This window comes from Pinus tabuliformis, chromosome Q, assembly GCF_031772625.1.
Source record: "Pinus tabuliformis cultivar Carrire ecotype Pingquan chromosome Q, CPIR1, whole genome shotgun sequence".
Classification (NCBI taxonomy): Eukaryota; Viridiplantae; Streptophyta; class Pinopsida; order Pinales; family Pinaceae; genus Pinus; species Pinus tabuliformis.
In genome coordinates, this window is record NC_142296.1 from 1,038,031,925 (window position 1) to 1,038,051,135 (window position 19,211).

At 38.0% G+C, this 19,211-nt stretch overlaps 1 protein-coding gene across 8 annotated transcripts in view; it reads left to right on the top strand.

Annotated features, from left to right (window-relative positions):
* Positions 1-19,211, top strand: part of THO2 — a 323,352-nt gene that overhangs the window by 40,597 nt on the left and 263,544 nt on the right. For all 8 annotated transcript variants that reach the window (XR_016249455.1, XR_016249456.1, XR_016249457.1 and 5 more), the window contains exons 5-7: positions 8,911-8,970; positions 9,069-9,131; positions 10,558-10,638. Coding sequence is in view for 5 of the 8 variants with exons in the window: in XM_089385721.1 (XP_089241847.1) it covers positions 8,911-8,970; positions 9,069-9,131; positions 10,558-10,638 (204 nt within the window). In the remaining 3 variants the exon portion in view is untranslated. The remainder of the gene's footprint in view (positions 1-8,910; positions 8,971-9,068; positions 9,132-10,557; positions 10,639-19,211) is intronic.

A 19,211-nucleotide genomic window follows, 5' to 3' on the forward strand; every position in this document is an offset into this window, starting at 1 on the left:
GCTTTGAATATTGCACTGAAATTGCAAGTATGGGATACTTGCCTGCATTAAAAACTGTCTATTTGAGGAACACATATCTGTGTGACATGTTAAAGTACCTATCCTATGAATAACCTTGGAATAACAAGAAACATGCAACCATGTGCAAAGTCTAAAAAGTATTCATGAACTGTCAAATGTGAACCACAATAGATGGTTCTCCTTGAACATGCTTTTGTTACTTTCCTTGTCTCAAGAAGTTAGGTCTCCTGTCAATTCACTCGATGACTCGATGATGTGCTTGACAAGTTGCATGTTCTTGCCTCATTTCCTTCTTCCTTCCTGCTATCATTTATTTGCTTGTAAAGAAGTCAAAAAGCTATTTGAAAGTTGAATACTAGTAGAGTCTTTCAGAGTGTGAAGCTCCATTTCGAGTTCCTTAAATATAGAGTTAAATCTGTTGCATATATTTTTACGGGCATATTCAATGGTGTTGTCTATGTGGGTTTTGTTCCTCTAGATCATAACATTTTATCCATCCAATTCAGTAGGTCAATGACAATTTTGATTTGAATAAATGCAATATCATGATCATGCATATTTTTGGCTAGTTGCATGCCACTATCGTTGACATGTCACTTTTAAAGCATTTGAAAACTGACAATTTTAAAGTTGTGGTCAAGTTGGTTTCATAAGGGATTACTAGATCATTGATCACATTCTTATTGTCCAAGCTATCATTGTAAGTTAGTTTTTCGTGCCTTAGCAAACCAACATTTAGTTCCGAGCAAATTTATGTCTATTGAATAAAAGCACTAGCTAGGGTATTAACCAAAATAAATTCAGCGGAAAGCAAACAATACCAATCTCAATCACATAGATGACACAGTGTCTGCCCATTTGCAATTCCTTATTAAACTTTTGAACTTACTTGGTCTCCCTTCCTGGGAAAATGGCGGAATTGAGGAATTAGTTACAACGCTGGATCTGATCTAGGTGATCAAACTCTCCTTGGATGATTTGGATTTGCTTGCTGCCCCTTATACCCAACACACTGATTGAGAAGCCTCTCTCAATCTTGAGTTGTTGTATATGGTGTTTTCTTCTTCTCCCTATTTACATTGAGCGAAATCCCTAACCTTCATTTCCAAAGTGATTGATGACTGAGATTAGATCTTGCCTCATTTGAGATAAGGGATGAGATTAAAACACAATCATTAAAGTAATTTAATTCTCTTTTTCCTGATTTACTTTAGCTCAATAAGCCAACATAATAATTATGTGCTTTTCCTAAGTCTAACTTAGGCTAAGTTACAAAAACATCTTGCACAACTAGAGCAACTGTTCTAAGGAGACAGTGGGTGGATTATTCATTCCTAGACACTTAAGATTGTGCAAATGTACATGCTCGAGCTACAAACATTAACATTGTGGAGGTTAGTCTATAGTCTTTTAAAGTCTTTTGTTTCTTTGTAGATCATGGAAAGTTGTTTGACTTTGTATCCAAACACTTGTCTCTAAAGTAGGTTCTATGATATAGTGGTAGGAAATGTCTAGAAAACTTTAGATAGTTCATCCTTTCCCTGAAGTTGTCAATTGTGCTGTTAGAATTAAGCTAGGGTGCCATCTCTTGTGAATGTATATCGACATCTACACGTATGATCTCTAGGAAATTATTTCTTCAGGAGACATTCACGTGGAAGATGTTGCACTTTACACCATGTCCTTATCATAATGCTTCTCTTTGCTAATCTTGTGGTCCTAACTTCATCTCTAGAGGGTTCAAAAAGCTACATTTTATAGCTTGGTTTTGCGAGATTCATCTACTTGTGGTCATTGTCAATAAACCTAAGGTTTATGGACTTCAATACATCTAAGTATACTCTTTCCAAGGTTCTTTTCTTCTTTGAAGAGGAAGTAGTTGCGATTTCCAATATCTACATTTTCTTGGGAGTTAAGTTTATTGCTCCCATTTTCAATTTGAAGTTGGCACATTAACAACATTATAAGGGGGATATGTTTCACTTTTTTTGCTTAGCACTGTTGTTTCTAGATATAATTTTTAATGACACCTCTTTAAAGTTGCATTTTTTTCGTTGTAAAAATACTTTTTTCTTATATTCACATAAGTAATATTGACATCAAGAAAAAATAGAAAGCAGAGGGGTATATTGAATCATATTTAGAACCTTCTCGTTAGAGCTACAAGCACACAATTAAAATTTGAATGGGAACTAGGCTCTAGCATTTGGCATTCTTGATTAACAAAAGTTGTAACTTTTTAACATAATCACTAGGCTAGTACGTTTTTTCAGTTAGATGTTTGGGTCTCTAAGTTAGGACTAGTTGATTGGGCACACATGTTGAGAGTGTTGAAATCATTATGCTTCAATGAATGGTCTGTTGTACTTGGACCATCCTTGAAAATATGGTTCAAAGCAAAAATTGTTTCCCATCCCTTTTATCTTTAGAATGATTTAAAATTTATTTCCTATCTGGATAGAGTTTGGTCCTTTGGTTAAGAGAGAGATCCCTATCTAGCTCTTTATTCCTATGAGGAATTGTTCTCATATGAGCATGTTTGGATGAAGGTGACATTGGTACTCTGAGACCATTCTGCATCATTAACTAGTTGGCATTAACATTTATGGGTTCTCTCCACACAGATACTCCTTAGATGCTGCTCAACACCTTCTCCCTCGAAAGGGGAGCTTAATAGGCTAATCATGGAGGATATATATTGATAGTTATTTTAGATGACATGTGTCGCCCCTTTCAACTTCTCAGCTCTAAGATGGTCTACTATGTTGAACAATTCTTATAGATTGTTGACTATCTTGTTTTTCATCGAAACTTCTTTAAACCATATTGGTCACATGGTTTTAGGATTCCCCTTGGCCAATTGAGGGTGCACTCCCATCAATTACAAGTCAAGACTAATCACCATATTTTGTGGGAGGACAACATTTTGTTGGCTTTGTTCCCTTCGAGAGATAGAGACAAAATTATTTCTCTTTAAGCCCTGCCTAGGATGAGATCCACGGGATATTTCTATGTATATAGAGATTCTATGGTATCCCTTATGAACTCTTGCTATTCAAACTAGATGTATTTGGCCTTGTATCTTTTAGAGGCTATGACTCTTAGACAATAGAGCTTGAACGAACGTTTCATGTCTATGAGACTGATGACCTCCTCTTAGCTTATTTTATCCATTGGGGCGTCAGTCACTAGATAGAAATTGTAGTTACAAAGTCTACTGGTGCTCCTTCGTGGGAGAGAGCTCAAGTTCATAGTGACTTTTTTCCTCCTAACCATGTTGTAGAGGGACATCTACCATTATTTGTCCCTTGCACTAATCTCTTGGAAGTCGCACATCACTAGTTTTCTTTATTCATTTAGAGATCAATTGACCATGGATGTTAGGAGAGTCACATCAAGGAGTTCGAACATATCCCAAGGATACCACAATGGCCCTCTCTTAGTTATATTCATTCTTTGAAGGACATTTATCAAGTCTAGCAAGGGTGCCCCCCTTGTGACAGACTGCTGCCCAAACCCAACAAAACAACCAAAGACTTTTCTAGAGCTTCTTTCCCTCGGCCTTGGGTGCTAAGAGTATCCCTTGTTCCTACACCCCCCTAGGATTGTGCAGTTGGACACCTTGTTGGATCTAGAGGACTCCGATAGTGCATCAACACCACCATTGCCCCCATCACTGTCCGCTATCAGAATTAGGCATTCTTGACATCATCAACCTCCAGCCTTGGACTTATTCACTTAGTCTTCTACATCACCGGAGTCCTTTGATCTGGTTATGTATATGTTCTTGAGGCTGCCCTATTGTTGTATCCTTCTTTACTTCATTGCATCCTAATTTTAGCTTTGGCATTTTCTAGGAGTTGCATTTGCACTCCCACATTGTACATGTATTGGATGCATCATTCAGTCCCATTGACCTACTTTTATGGTCATCCATTGGACATTAAGAAAATTATCTTATCTATGCTGTGTAGTCTAGGGTTTCCCTGTTTGGGTTAATCCCCTATTAGGGTTTTGATTTTGATCTTTCTTATTTGTTGTCATGGAAATTCTCTAGGCATTCTATTGCTATTATTGCTTGTACTTTGGAGTTCCATTCACCTACTTTAGTCACTGTTGATATTCGGTTTCTGCACTTTTTGCCATTGAAACACCAGAGTCTTAGCGAACCAACTTTACCAGCAAAAATCTCACAATTTTTTTAGCAGAATACATAAAGTTGTTAAAATGACTTCCATTTGGCAAAGTTATGTTCCTTGAAATTTTTGCCTGGTAACCCCCAAGGATAATCTCTTTTAAAAGATGCTTAGTCCCCTTAAGGTTTGAAACACATTTTGACCACTTCATGAGTTTTGAACCCATAACCTGTCTTTTAACAACCAAGTGCCCTAACCATTCCACTACAGAGTAATTTGGGTCTAAATTGTTGTATCCTCTTTACTTCATTCCATCCTAGTTTTAACTTTGGCATTTTCTAGGAGTTGCATTTGCCTTCCCACATTGTACTCGTACTGGATGTATCCTTCAGTCCCATGGACCTACTTTTGCGGTTATTCATTGGACATTAATAAAATGATCTTATCTTATCTATGCTGTATAGTCTCTGGTTTCCCTGTTTGGGTTCACTCCCTATTAGGTTTTTGGTTTTGATCTTTCTTTGTTTGTTTTCATGGAAATTCTCTAGGCATTCTATTGCTATTAGAGTTCCATTGACCTACTTTAGTCACTGTTGACATTGATATTAATTCAATTTCGGTTTCTGCACTTTTTGCCATTGAAACACCTGAGTCTCAGTGAACCAACTTTATCAGCAGAAATCTCACAAAATTTTTAGCAGAATACAAAAAATTGCTAAAATGACTTCCATTTGGCATAGTTTTGGTTCTCGAATTTTTTTTTCCCAGTAACCTTAAGGATAATGTATTTTAAAAGATGCTTAGTCCCCAGAAGGTTTGAAATGAATTTTGACTGCTTCTTGAGTTTTGAACCCATAACCTTTCTTTTAACAACCAAGTGCCCTAAGCATTCCACTACAGAGTAACTTGGGTCTAAATTTCTGTGAAAATAACTTCAACACGTAGAATATATCAGATAGTAAATCAAATTTAAAGGCTGTGGTCATAGGCCCCAAAACTTCATGACCAGGGCTTAGGGCATAGTGGGTGCATTGGAAATGGTAATTTTCAATTGAATTTAACAAAACAGGCCTTAGAATAAAAAATTAGATCTTGAAATGTTTGTCTGAGAGCTTTGCACATCCACAATGTGATAGTCAGATGTCAATTTCGTTTTTTGATTTACAAGTGCTTCCAAGGTGTGGTCACCAGTTATTAGAGTGCAGAATTGTCTTCAGACACTGGTCCTGAAGCCAAAGAGAAGGAAGTACTAGTGAAACCTGATTTTTGCCTAGACATTTCAATAAAGTCTCTTTTGGCGAAGGTTGCGACAGATTTTCCATGCTTCTTTTTGGCCATGGCCTTGGCTATAAAATGAAAACAAGAAAGCTTGATCCTGACATCTAAGTTACAAGGAAACAGAAACAGATTTGGATTTGGTTACGGATATGAATCCATGAGAATTTTGAAAAGCTGGGATCTGGATACAGTAGGGTAAATGACATACAAAAAATATAAGAACATTTTTTAAAATTTTAAAATTAATATTCAAAGTTAACAATCAAAATCATTCATGAATCACAACATTACAAAGTCATTAGATAATTTATAAGTCTGAAATCATAATGCGTCATGCTTTATACAAAAAGGATAACTGTAAATACAAATTGAGTGCCTCATCAATGATCACTCTATTGATATGATGCTGTAGAATAGGTGTAACTGCATGTCCAAAAATGAATCTACATGTTCTTTAATTGAATATTTCAATTCTACATCATGATCAACCTGTCATTTTCTTTGAAATTTGCCTTAAAATCTAAAAATTTCCATCTAATTACAATGGTAAATGAATATTGTACATCGTTTGAAAACATGCTATTGTCTATGTATCATACTGTTCTAAGGGGACTGTCCAACTAGAGTTGGATGGGATTGATCGAATTAAATTATTAATGACACAGCCATCCTTTGTACACTATATTATTAATCAAGGTATTGTCTCAAAGCTTTCCTATTAGTATATTATCAAAAGTTGAAAATTGAAATTTTGATACCTCACATCTTTCCTGCTATACAGCCTATAGGTAATTAATAACTTACCTATACAACTATACAGCCTATATATATTACTAGTAAGTAATTTAACTATAAATCTAAATAGAATAATTGCTTTTTAAAGTTTCAAACAGGTGGCAAATATCCTTGAAAAAATAAAAAGTAAACCAAAACTCTTGCTTGGGATCCGACATGTGAGGGCTAGCTGGCACAAGATCTGTTTCAGTAGCATTTGATCCATTTCTGAGTTTGAAGGATTTGTTTACGTGGCGGATCCTATGTGGATTTGGGTGAATCCATATCCATATCCGAAATGTGGATCCGCAGATCCAGCATCAAGATCCCGTGGATCCAGTAACACAGCCTGGCATTCATAGGTGCGAAGAAATAAAATACCTGTTGAGTTTCTTAGTTGTTTCACAAAACACCCAAAAAGTCACCTGCCATCCCAATTAAGCTGTGTTTCCTCTGATATGGTTTCAACTATATTTTATGGATAATCTTGATTTTAACTGTGATCATAACCTACCACTGCCAATCTTCAACTCTTAACTTAATTCTCGCCTGTAAATGTTTCTGGAAATGCAATGTTGAATCAACTGAATAAAAAAGGGGCATTTCTGAGATTGTCATCAGAGAATTTCAAGAAGCACTGATTAATTGCAACCTGAAATCTGGTAACTGCCATCTCTGGTGCTTATTTCTCCTGGTAAGTGTGCCTTGTAACCTCACCTTCTAGAGGCAATCTTTTTGCACTGCAATACTGTGATTCTCCTCCCCTTGTGGTGGTATATTGTAGTGCCTTACGGTAATTTTTTGTCCTAGGGTTTCAATTCAATTTAGGGCTCTCAAAAAAATAGCAAAATAAATTATATATACATACAATAACAGTTGCATCTACACATAAGATTAATAAACAATAGACATGTAAGACTGATGAGTGATAGCAGACAATTCCACTACACAACAGTACGTGCTGTCCAAATTTCAAAGCTGTTCACAGCCAATACTTCATCACAAACACAGTAACTGATCCAATATCCAACAATTCTACTGAATTCTGTTAATAGCTAATTCTATCCTTCTACAGAACCTGACAATGGCTCAGCTTGGGAAGATCCTTGTAACAGTATGTGAACAGATATCTGCTATGTAACAGACTGAACTTCTGTCTTGGGAGAACCAAATCTGTGGTTAGCCGCAGGCCTAGAGGTGAGGGCTAAATCTCCTAGCAAGAAGTCTTGATTTACTGCCTCAGAAAATCATAGAAATCATCCACAGGAACCCCTGAACTCTGCTTCAGGATGCCACAGAGAGCACCAAATTCTTCCTCGGAAACCACTGAAAGTCTGCCTCAGAGACTATGCTGCAGGGTCTCAGGAATGGGCTGCAGTGCCTGAGGAATGTGCCACAGTGCCCCAAAAATTTGTCACCGTTTGCCTCAGAGCAAACTCGCCTAGCCTCAGAATGAATTCGGTTGTCTTGCCTCAGAATTTCTCTCCAAAAAGCTTCACTGTCCTCGGATAGGTGACTTCCCTGTTTGCCATTACGGAATAAAAAATAAGATAGGTTTACTAACTAGGGTGGAATCCTTCACCACCAAAATCAGTAGATAAAAAGGGATCTTAAAACCCTTAGAGCCACAGCTCAAGAAAACAAATGTAATTGATCCAATTTGATGATGCTGATTTGATTTCAACTCCTATCTATTTATAAATTTCTCCATGGGCTCCAAAATGTGAGGGGTTGTGTCCACAACCCCCAATTTTGGGATTTTTTGCCCCAGCCGACTCAACTTTTGCACAATGTCGCGCCAACATTTGAAAAATTTGGTTTTTACCCTTTTATCAAGACTATAGCCTATGTCGTTGGATAGGCTACTTCATCCTCCTGTGGACAATTAATCCACAGGGGACATTACAGATATGCTGTCCATTATCAACAACAAAATTATGATATCACAGAGCCACGCTCATTCATAGCCTGGAATATGACATAGGCAATCATTGATCTTCTTCAAGCTCCAGACATGCTTTCACAAAAATGAAGTGCTTTAACATTCCAAACAACAAATACCCAAGTTTTTTGTGGAGTATTTCACAGGTTTACCATGTGGCTGCACACACTACAATTCACACTGCTCCTCATAGATGTTGCATATGGTAGTATTCTACAAGGGCTGTTTCATAGGTTTCATGTGGGACCCGAGGGACCTGTTTTCATAGATTAGCCAGAACTGCTGTATTATCTGCTACTTAACAGCATCTCTTTGGTGCACATACATGGGTTTTTTGCACTCGTTGCATGGACTACTTATACACACACTACCCTGCAAATATGCCATTACAATAATCTGTAGTTTTATGTCTAGCAGACATTAAGATTAGCGTAAATGTTAACAAACATGACACTTTATGAAATGTTTGATTTTTCGATTTTTTGTATCACTGTAAATAGTAAAATACCCTAGTGTGTGTTATTCATGCATAGTTTAGTGTAAGTCCTATATCCTTATTTTAAGATAATTATTGTTTCAGAAGATATTTGAGATAAGGGGTTTAGAGAGGGCTAGATTAGCTGTAGAACTAAAATGTTTTGCCTGATACATATTTGTAATGTTGTGCTCTGTATTTCAATTTCTCCTATTTTTATTGTCAATTTCTTTGGAAATAGATACTGAGCAAGTGTTAACAGCTGTTCTTGTGCTTCATGTCAGGCAAAATGGCTTGTTGAATCTGATTTGATCTCCGCGAGGCTTCTTCAAGAAAGATGTGAGGTATTTTAAAATCTCTGAAGGTTTTGCAGGCATTGTACTTGACTGCTTTTTTGTTTATATGTTCTTAATCAATTGTTGTATCTTTGTAATTCCTTTAGGCCGAATTTCTGTGGGAATCTGAGATGATCAAAATAAAGGCAGCTGAGTTAAAAGCTAAGGAGGTAAGTTTTGTATCTAGGCACTCCCATTTTGCCAGGCATTTGCTACTATTTCTTGGTTAACTATATTGCTGTTCATGTACTGGAGAGAGAGCGAGTGGGTGGAGGGATGGGGGTTTTTCGTTGGGGGGTTGGGGGGATGTGGAGTTGCTTTGGCTGTCACTTCTGAACTTTTGGCAGAGTTATCCTCTAATTACCATTGGTAATTTTCAGTGGAGTTGTCAAACCATTGAAGTATAGGTTGGAAATACGCTGTTTTGAACGATAGGAAAATTCCTTGAAGGGGGAGGCTTTAAAGCTTCATGTAGATGTGTGCTGAACTTCTACCTTTTCTACGTGGCTGATTGGTTATGAAACTGATTTTGCAATCATTGTAGATAAGATTTGTGCAACATATTGCATCTATGTCTGGAGAGTCACCTAAAATTTTGTGGCCTAGAACTTTTCTTTTAAGCACCATTAGAAGGGTGGTAGATTTAACATGCTAATTGGTGTGGAAGAAATGCATTACTGTGTTCAGTTTATTGTTAGCATTTCTGCATAAGTTTTGCATTCGATTTTTGGCTGGATGGTTATGAAACTCATTTGGATATTATCTTAGATAAGATTTCTGCAATGTATGCTTGCATCTCTGTTGAATCACTCAACATTTTGTTGCATAGAACTTTATCTGTTCTCAGTAACCATTAGAATGGTGGCAGGGTGAACATGTTCGTTCATAGGTGGGAATGTAATGGTTGGTTGGCTCTTGTGTTGGTGTCTTCTTCTTGGTTCAATATCACACATTTCTGCCATTTCCCACTGGATCTTGTGGCTATAAGTCACTTTTTTCATATTGGTTTTTGTACAATCCTATTTTAATAGCAAATTACTGTTAGGCAGATGAAACAATCCACGAAAGTGATCCCCGATCTGAATAAAAAGAATCTAAGAGTGGGCAAAGTTATCAGGAATTTAAAATAAAAATGTGATTGATTTGATCAATTTCCAGTCCAGAATCTGAGCTTGTTGTGACCATCCTAAATTTTACTTAACCAATGTGAGAAGTCAGGACTTGATTCAAAAGTATATTTTTTGTTTCTCTGAGTTTAATTCATGTTTGTACCATGTTTCTTTGCTAGTACGAAAACCTACTTTATTTTTACACTTCATTGGAAACACTATTTGCCTTTTTTTATTTGATTTGCATTCATAGGATAGCGCTGACTCCTCTTCTGCTTGTGGTGCAGAGTAGTGATTTGTTTATTGCACACAGCAATACCTATTTCTATTTATTTCTAGTGTTTATTCCTCTGTTCCCTTTATCTTTATTTGTGCCTAAAAGTTGCCTTCAACATTGACATTGGTATTTTGAGTACTTGTACTTGTATTTTCATTTCAGTTTATTCACATATATGCCAAACTCATTAAACGGAAATGCTAAATGCAGGTCAGGGTGAACACTCGTCTTCTATATCAGCAAACAAAGTTTAACCTTCTTCGAGAGGAGAGTGAAGGCTATGCAAAATTGGTAATGTTTTTGTTTTTGTTCTGCAGTGTGAAATTCAGTTATTTGGACATTCATAATGTTTCTTAGTGCATAATTTTCTCTGGTTCTTATAACATGAGTTTAGTTTTCAACATTCATAATGTTGGACATGGCGGGTCTGTTGATTTTCTTAAGAGAGTATGATTTTCTAAACTGATAATTTCTTTCAAATGATTTCTTTATCCAAGTTCACTTATGTCACATACATCATTAAGCAATTGTACCTAGAAAATCTCAACAGTAATGCATTAATGACAGTAGGATCATAAAGAGGCAGCCAAGCACACAAAGAGACACAAAATTTTCACCTGGGAAGCCCAAACTTGGGAGAAAACCCAACAATCTTTTCTAGGAGAAATTCTTCATTTCAGCAAAGTTACAATCTGATATTCATAAGTCAGTTTAGGTCAAACCATCAAACAGAACACAGAAATTCTCAATCTAGGCAGCATATCTGGTCTTGTTCCCTTCAGCTTACAAGGCTGAGGCGCTCGGCCTCATCTAGGGCTTTGGCCCTCCACAGAAAATAAGGTCTCAGTCCTTCTAGGGCTTCGGACCTTCCACAGAAATAAGATAAGCAGATCTGAGGCCATTCGGTTTCCTACAAACAGAACCTTGGCCTTCTATTGCTCAGCAAACAGAGAAAGAGCTTCGTGGCTTGTCCTTTCCTCGTCCAACAGAGAAGTATACTCGTCCTCCTCTCATGTACAGAAATCAGAACCCTTCTAACTCGTCCTTTCTATCTGATTTGCAGCTCCCTTCTTTTTGCTATTTTTCGCACGTGAGAGAGAGAATATAAGTTGTGTGTGTGTGTGTGTGTGTTGAAATGAGGGCTAATGCTCTTTTGTAGTGAATTAGGGTGCCCCAAGAGACGCACCCTTTAGCTGGGTTGACCTGAACTTGAAGGGCCGACTTGAACAATTCATTTCAAATTTAAATTTGAATTTCCCTCTTTTTATGGGCTGACTTGAATACTGACCACAACTACCAAACTTCAACAGGGTCTTGGGTCATGTCTCTGAACATTTGAGAATCACTGAGTGTGGGTTTTTTAAGCCCGGCATTTCAGGTGAAGACTTCACCCACCATAATCAGGGAGCCTAGTGGAAAGATGGAGACAATTCCTGTTCTTCATCGTTCCACTAGGCTACCTGACGATTGTGGGTAAAGTGTTCACCAGGAATGTTACAGTTGAAAACCTCTCGTGCAGTAATTCCGTAAATTACATTATTTCTAAATGTGAAAATCTAATCTACATTGTAAGAAGTATCTTGTCTGTTCTGTCATGAACAGGAACTCCGTACTCCAAATATTTCAACTAGGATCCTTATGACAGTGGGTGTGGTGTTCACCAAAACATGAGGATTAAAAATCTCTGTCTCACTGATTCCAAAAAATACATTAATAATATTTCTAGCTGTGAAAATCTACATTCTAAGAAGTATCGTGTTTGTCCTATCAATGACAGAGCTGTTCTCCACCTTCATACCATGCTCCTCTGATGAGGGTTTATGTGTTACCTGAAATGTCAAGCTTAAAAACATTCATGCAGTGATTCCAAAAATTACATTAAAATTTTTTCTAGCTGTAAAAATTTGCATTCTAAAAGTATCATATCTGTCCTGTTATTAAGAGAGATTCCTGCAAGGAACAAAGGTATTCGTTGGAAGAAGTTTATTGTTCTTGTTTAATTTAAATCTGACCTGCTTAACAATAAGTCTGAGTACATGTAATCTAGCACAGTCCAGACTCCAGATATCAATTAATGATGTCCTAAAAGGCAAATAGAAAGCTAGGCACTGTTTGCTGCTTAAATGTAATGATATGATGGTTCTTATATGTTGATTTTGTTATACACAAATTGTTGTCTGGCTTTGCATTAGTGATAATATAAGTTCATCTCATGTCATTTACAAGGGGATTACTTGGGTGGTTGTTAAACTACTAAACTCAATGATATGAATGTAAGAATGGTAATTGTGGAAGGCATCAAGCCTTTGCAGTCCTGAATAGAGACGTCTAGACGTTGTGGCTGTCCTTATCACTGAAGTGTTTCATATGCAGTCTCTATCTGTGAATACTATTCCCTTTTTGGGGAACAGGCCCAGGTCTATGATTTCTGTCTTTTTATCTGGGACCTAGTCACTGTGTTCTGCTACCTTCCACAGTAAAGTTCAAAATTGGCTGAATTTGAATGGAATGTGAACAAATATGTTCACAAATTCATCTGTCAAATTCGACTGAATAGTGAGCATCCCATTTCATTGTTTTTAAAGGGAATTTGCTGAAATTCATTTATTGTTTATGGTTTACCTTATGCCTTCAAAAATTCTGTGCAGTGTGCATCTCTAAGGAACACTCCCATGATTACATTGCCTTGAATCGTTGAAATGCATCCTTTGAAGGGTTGCGAAATTGGTGATGGGGTACATGGTACACCATACACGGCTTGCCAAAACAGTAATGGTAATGTGGCTGTACAGTGGAGTCAGATAGGCAATGGAATCCGTTCATATAAGTTCCCCAGACTGCTGCCATGATTGGAGGAATCACAAAGCAACACCTAGATTTTATTATACATAATATATTTGATATATAAGATAATGGCCCTGGAATGGGTACTTCCTTAGGATCTGGAGCAGGTAAATCTGGAGTGAGTAGCTCTGCTACTAGATACGGAACTTAATCTACTGAATCTCAATATTGATATGATGACAGATCTGTGAGTAGATTCATAACCCAGTTCACGTTTGCTTCCTATTCTGACGGTGATGGAACTGGATAAACTAATTCTTGAAATGGATCTGCCTCCACATGAGCCACGGTAGTTATATGGAAACAAAAACAATTGGTTCACATGCAATTGAATCTTCTATAGCCTCTGATGTCATAAATCAGAGGTGTTGGGGTCAATCCAGGTGACTAGTATGGATTGTTTGTAAATATCCTCTCTCATCACCTTGTTCAACTTTTTTGGGGGGGAAGGAGGTCACAGGTGTCTGAAGAGACTACTTGAAAAGGGTCAGGTGATCAATACAATTGCCAGCAGATTGTAGGAGCAGAGATGCCTGAGGGAACCAACATTGTCGTTATCTTGTGGGGAGGCTTGCATAATTGAAAAGTCTCATCCCTCATGAGTAAGTGTCATAAAAGAGTACTGCTCCTCTATTTATCAGATCGCATGAAGGAAGACCAATTTGATATTAGTCAGAATGCTTGCAATTCTGGATGCTGTTGTACATATTAATCATCTTCTGAGGGAAGCTTTTTCCATTTGATGAAGGAAGCTTTTTCCATTCAAATCTATCTATCAATCTCTGCGTAAAGTCTGCATAAGAAGTGATGTTTGCATGCCCCAATGTAACTAGACCATGGTACCACCAATCATGTGCTTCTCCTTCTAGATATAGTGTGGCGAATTGGATAGCATCTGTTTCGAACATAGGGGTGATGCTGAAGTAGGTGTCCAATTTTTGAACCCAAGCTCTTGCTAAACATTTAGATGATCCATCAAATGAGTGGAGGGAAAGTTTACTTACTTTGCGTGTTAGATCAGAATTAGGCTGTCCCCTTGGTGTATTTCTATATCTGATGTTGCTGTATTCTTGGAAAGTCATCGCTGCTCCAGTGTTCTCTTCTAGTGCTGCATACTCTCGAAAATACACGTCAAAGGGTCTATTTGGCTCAACTGCTTCTTGGGTTTCTGTGGCTTGATTATTTGTGAATTGAGGAAGTAATGGTCTGTAACTTCTTCTGCTGGTTTCCCGGGTGTTAGTGTGTACAATAGGACAAGGGTTTTAGCTATCGCTACCTTCAATGGTTGTTCTGTGGTTGTCAACAACGTTTGACTTTCCTATGAGTTGAGCCATTAGCTGAGTGAATTGTTGCTGTCCTTGAGCTAATACCCGAGATATTTCTTGTTGCCCTTGAATCAGTTGTTTTCCTTACTGTTGTCCTTGCATTAATATGCTGGTCATTTGCTGCTACCCTTGGTGTATTGCATGTAGTATGGTGCCAGGATCTTGTTCTCCTTGCCCTGCTCTATCTCCCATGGATGAACGATGGGTGTTCCTCATCCTCTTTACTGTGATGTTGCTAGTATCTTCTGGAAGCATACAAGGCTTATGTACTCACAAGCTGGCAGATGCTGAGTTCTAATGCATCGTAAGTTTTTGCTGTATATTTTCTTAGGTAGCTAGGATTTCAACAAAATTTCTTCTTGTGGTACATCCGTTTATTTAATACAAATATTATAACCTTCAATAAACAATGCTGGCTTTCACAACAACATAATAAAACCAAACAATATAATGCTATAATTTAACCAACCAACAGATCCATAAACAGTTTGATCCAGATTCAAATATTATAATTCCAAACATATTAGATTAAATCCGACAATGGAAAGAATCCTAAACACAGATCCGAATTTACTCTAGGTTAATCCGCAGATTTGTAGACCTTATGCGAGTTTTGGAAGAATGCCCAGATGCACTCATTTCCGCCCTGAAACTATCCTAAGAAATTCCTTAGTGTTCCTGGATCTTTCAACAAACTTTGGTTCAGTTGCCACCCATGACCTCATATTTCCTTAGGTAATTTCTTTGCTCTGTTATAGGAGCCAATTTATTCCTTCAGAACGTTAGACCTCAGAATTTCTTTATATTTTCTCAGTGTTGCGAACATCTTGATAACATTCCGATTTTATCTCGAAATCACAATTTTTTGGCCTAGCCGATGTTTGCTGATTTTTACTGATATTTTGATGGTATCTTGATTTTGCCGATGTTTGCCGATTTTTACCGATATTTTCCGATTTTTACAATTTTTTGGTTTTCTGGACCCTTGCCGATTTTATGCCGATGCCGATGTTCGCAACAATGTATTTTCTCACAAGAGTATCGAACACTGTTGTTCACCTTTAGAAATGCCTCGATACGTTTCAAAATATCAGAAGATTAACCTCCAAGGGTTTCTTTCTAGCTTGAGGGGATTCAACTGCCTACCTCAGACATTCCCAGTCTTTGATTTACGGAAACAGGAGATCTTGGCTGCTTTAGTAAGCTTGATTTTTACCCTTCCTCAGAGAATACGAATTGCTTGCTTCAGATGGAGTCGAATTTTGACCTGTGACTACAGTAGATCTCAACTGCTTTAGTAAACTTTGTTCTTATTTTGGAGAATTCTGGCAGCTTGCTTCAGATGGAGTCAGATTTTGACCTGCAGCTACATGAGGCCTCGACTGCTTTAGGAACCGTTGTTTATCTTCCTCATACAATATTCAATTGGCTTCCAAAACTTTCTTCTAGCCTTAGACCGTTCAATCTCACTTTTCCTCCAATGCTCCTTTACAAAATTCGTTCCTTCAGTTAGTCTCTTTGTTATGCCAAAACACTCTTTGTTATGCCAAAACAAAATAGGAAACATAAAAATTAAAATTACTAACTAGAGTGGAATTTCTCAACACCGAAATTAGTAGAAAAGAAGGGGTCTTAAAACCCTCATAGCTCTTACTCAAGAAAATAGATGATTTGATCCACAATTGATGATGATTGATTTGATCTCAACTCTTCTCTATTTATAGATTTTTCCATGAGCTCCAAAAGGTGAGGGGTTTTGGGTGCTACCTCCAATTTTGGGTTTTTTTAGCCCCAACCGACCCGACTTTTGCCCAGTGTTGCCTCAACATAGGAAAAATCATATTTTTACCTACGTGGTTGGATAGATATTTTATCCTCCATTAGCCCATCAATTTCGTGAGGACTTTACAATGATCCTTGTTTGAAGTATTTATATGCCCTTAACTTTCAATTTTGGTCCACTTAGTTGCAAACATGATTTTAGTCTCTGATGGATGGTTGCATTCACTTGAGTCCATGTTGGTCCACAACAGCCTAGGCCTTGAGGGCACCCACTCCACAGGGACCCATGCCTTTTAGAGAGATGTATGGCTTAACAGACACAGTGTTGAGAGAGTTGAGCCGCTTGACAACTTGAGTAGATGTTACATGTCCCAGAGCACCCTTAGGACCAAGGATGATTCTTCATGATGATATCATTGGACCTAGTGTGTCCCTAGGCTGGCTTTGGCATAACCTGATGGGAAGGACTTGAATTAGAGCCTAAATCAGGATGGTTTCCCATTAAGGGACTGGGAGGGCTTGTTGCACTTGGAGAAGCCCTAATGTTGGAGAGAGGAGGCCTTATTTGGTCAGTTTGAGACCCACACATACCATATGATGGGATCCCAGTTGGACTTAGGATCCTAGAGGAGGATTTGAGGTGGATTTGAGGGCATTCCCTCAAATTTTGTATGATCCAGTCTCTTTGACACCTTTTCACTCCACATCACACATTAACATGGCATTTGGCGCCCTAAAAGGGCATGACATCAACATTTTTGGAGGCTACAACTCCTGTGTGGACATTTGTTGGTCATTTATCACGTAGCTAGTGTGTTGTCTTGTAACCCAAGTCTATCTTCTGTCAAACTTGTAAGGGGCTTCACTAATCTAAAATTGATTGAGGTAGACCTCATATAAATAGAGGTCGTGCCATTTTCATTATCATCATCACTTGTGGATCAATTCAACATCCTTAGAGGATTTCAACATAGTTGAAATTGACTTGTTTCTTGTGGAGATGTGATGTTTCATGGAGTATTTCCTTATGGAGACTCTCTTGCTTTGGAGATGTCATTTTGAACAATAAAGGATTGGTTAATGCATTTTTCTTGTAAGTATTCTATGTATTTGAATATCTTTATGGCTATTGCATGGAATGGATATTGTTAGGGTTTTTATGTGCTAGTTTTTAATGAATATTTTCTATGAAATCTTGGCAATGGTGTTGTATGCATTAACCTTATGGGATTTTTGTGATGGTCCCTTGAGTGATCCTTCATGTTAAGCTCTCCTCAATGATTTTGTTCCCTCATAAAATGATATCTAGGGTATGAAACTAGGGTTTTCATCATCCACTTACTCCATTCTAGGGTTATATTTTTATTAAGTGATTCTCCCTCTAGACTCCATCACCATGGTCAAGCACTAGCCTTCCCACATTGTTGATCACACCATTAATTATCCACAAATTTAATTTCTCTTTCCTATGTCATATTTTTGGCCTCTTAAGGAAAGCCGCTAGGCCACGTTTAGGGTTAAAATTCAAGTAGGGTGGATGTGTTGGCTTGTGGAAAGAGTCAACACGTGGTTGCTAAGACATTGCCTCAAAATCATCCTTCCCATGTGGTAAGTTCTTCCATTTTAGTGTTGACGTCGCAGGGCCTTGGAATTTTTTTCCCTAGGTAAACCCTAGTCTAGCACAAGGCTTCAACTTGGGGCTTGTTGAAGGTTTGTTGTTTCTCAAGTTGGTTACATTCATCTATTCAAGTCTTTTCTTGACCTTGTGTACCTAGGTAAGCCTGTTAACCTTTCCTATTCACAAGCCCTAAGTCACTTGTGCCCTAGATATGCCTTTTCGAGGGTATGCTTTTCTTTGTTTAAGCTAGTTTGGGCCTTGTCCTTAAGTTGAGCACCTATCCTTGTCACCTCCAAGCCTTGGGACTTGATATATCAATTAGGTGATCTACATAGGAAAGCCTTCGTCGTAGTGAGAATCCACTAAAGGGTAGGAGATAGTGGTTGTGATGATAATGGGTCACAACTCATTTTTATCACTTGGTCTAGTTATTATCTTGTGAGCTCCCTTTTACCCACCAAAGTGGGTGACCCCGTAGGAATTTTTTTTCTCCTACACTTCTCTTCCAGCTAGCAGCCCCTGACTACCACCACTAGTTGATGACGTGCCACTATTCATCTCCGCCACCTGTATTGGTCATATGCTTCTCACCCATCTCGCAAGAGCACATGAACGAAGGTGGGCTTCCAATCAAAAGGTATTTTATTCATTTTGCAATTTGGTGCTTATGCTTCTTTGTACTTTGGGTTTTTGGCATGGATTATGGAGTGACCTGGAAGGAGGGTGGTTTTTGATCGTGATCTTGTTCCCTCACCTTTAATGGGAGGTTAATCTTCAAACCTAGTCTGTGAAAATTCTATCACTGCAGCAACTGATTTACTTTTCCTACTTATTTCATCATAAGTTATTCATGAAATTACTTCAACAAACATTAAAATAAACACTGCTGCAGTTATCACATTGTAATACAGAAACAGAAATATGCACACATTGACACAGTTATTTTGGACTAATGTCCCTGGAAAAACCAAATGTGGGAAAACCGGTGCAGCAAGGGAGGATTTTATTATTCAGCAATTTTCTTGTACAACAAGGTGCCAAACTGGCTTACCCATAGATAGACAAACTTCCAGCACTTTCCTAAACCCAACGTAGGCCCTATTGGCCTCTGCTACAGCCTGAAACCCTCTGCGTTAGCCTGAAACACTTTGCGTCAGTGTACTGAAGCTTTGCGTAGCCTCTCTGGGCTTTTGCGTCACTCCTGCAGCCTCTGCATGGATGACGCAGACCATTATGGCTCTGCGTAGTCTCTGTTGCCTCTGCGTGGCTTCCTCTGGCTCTATGTCTGCCTCTTC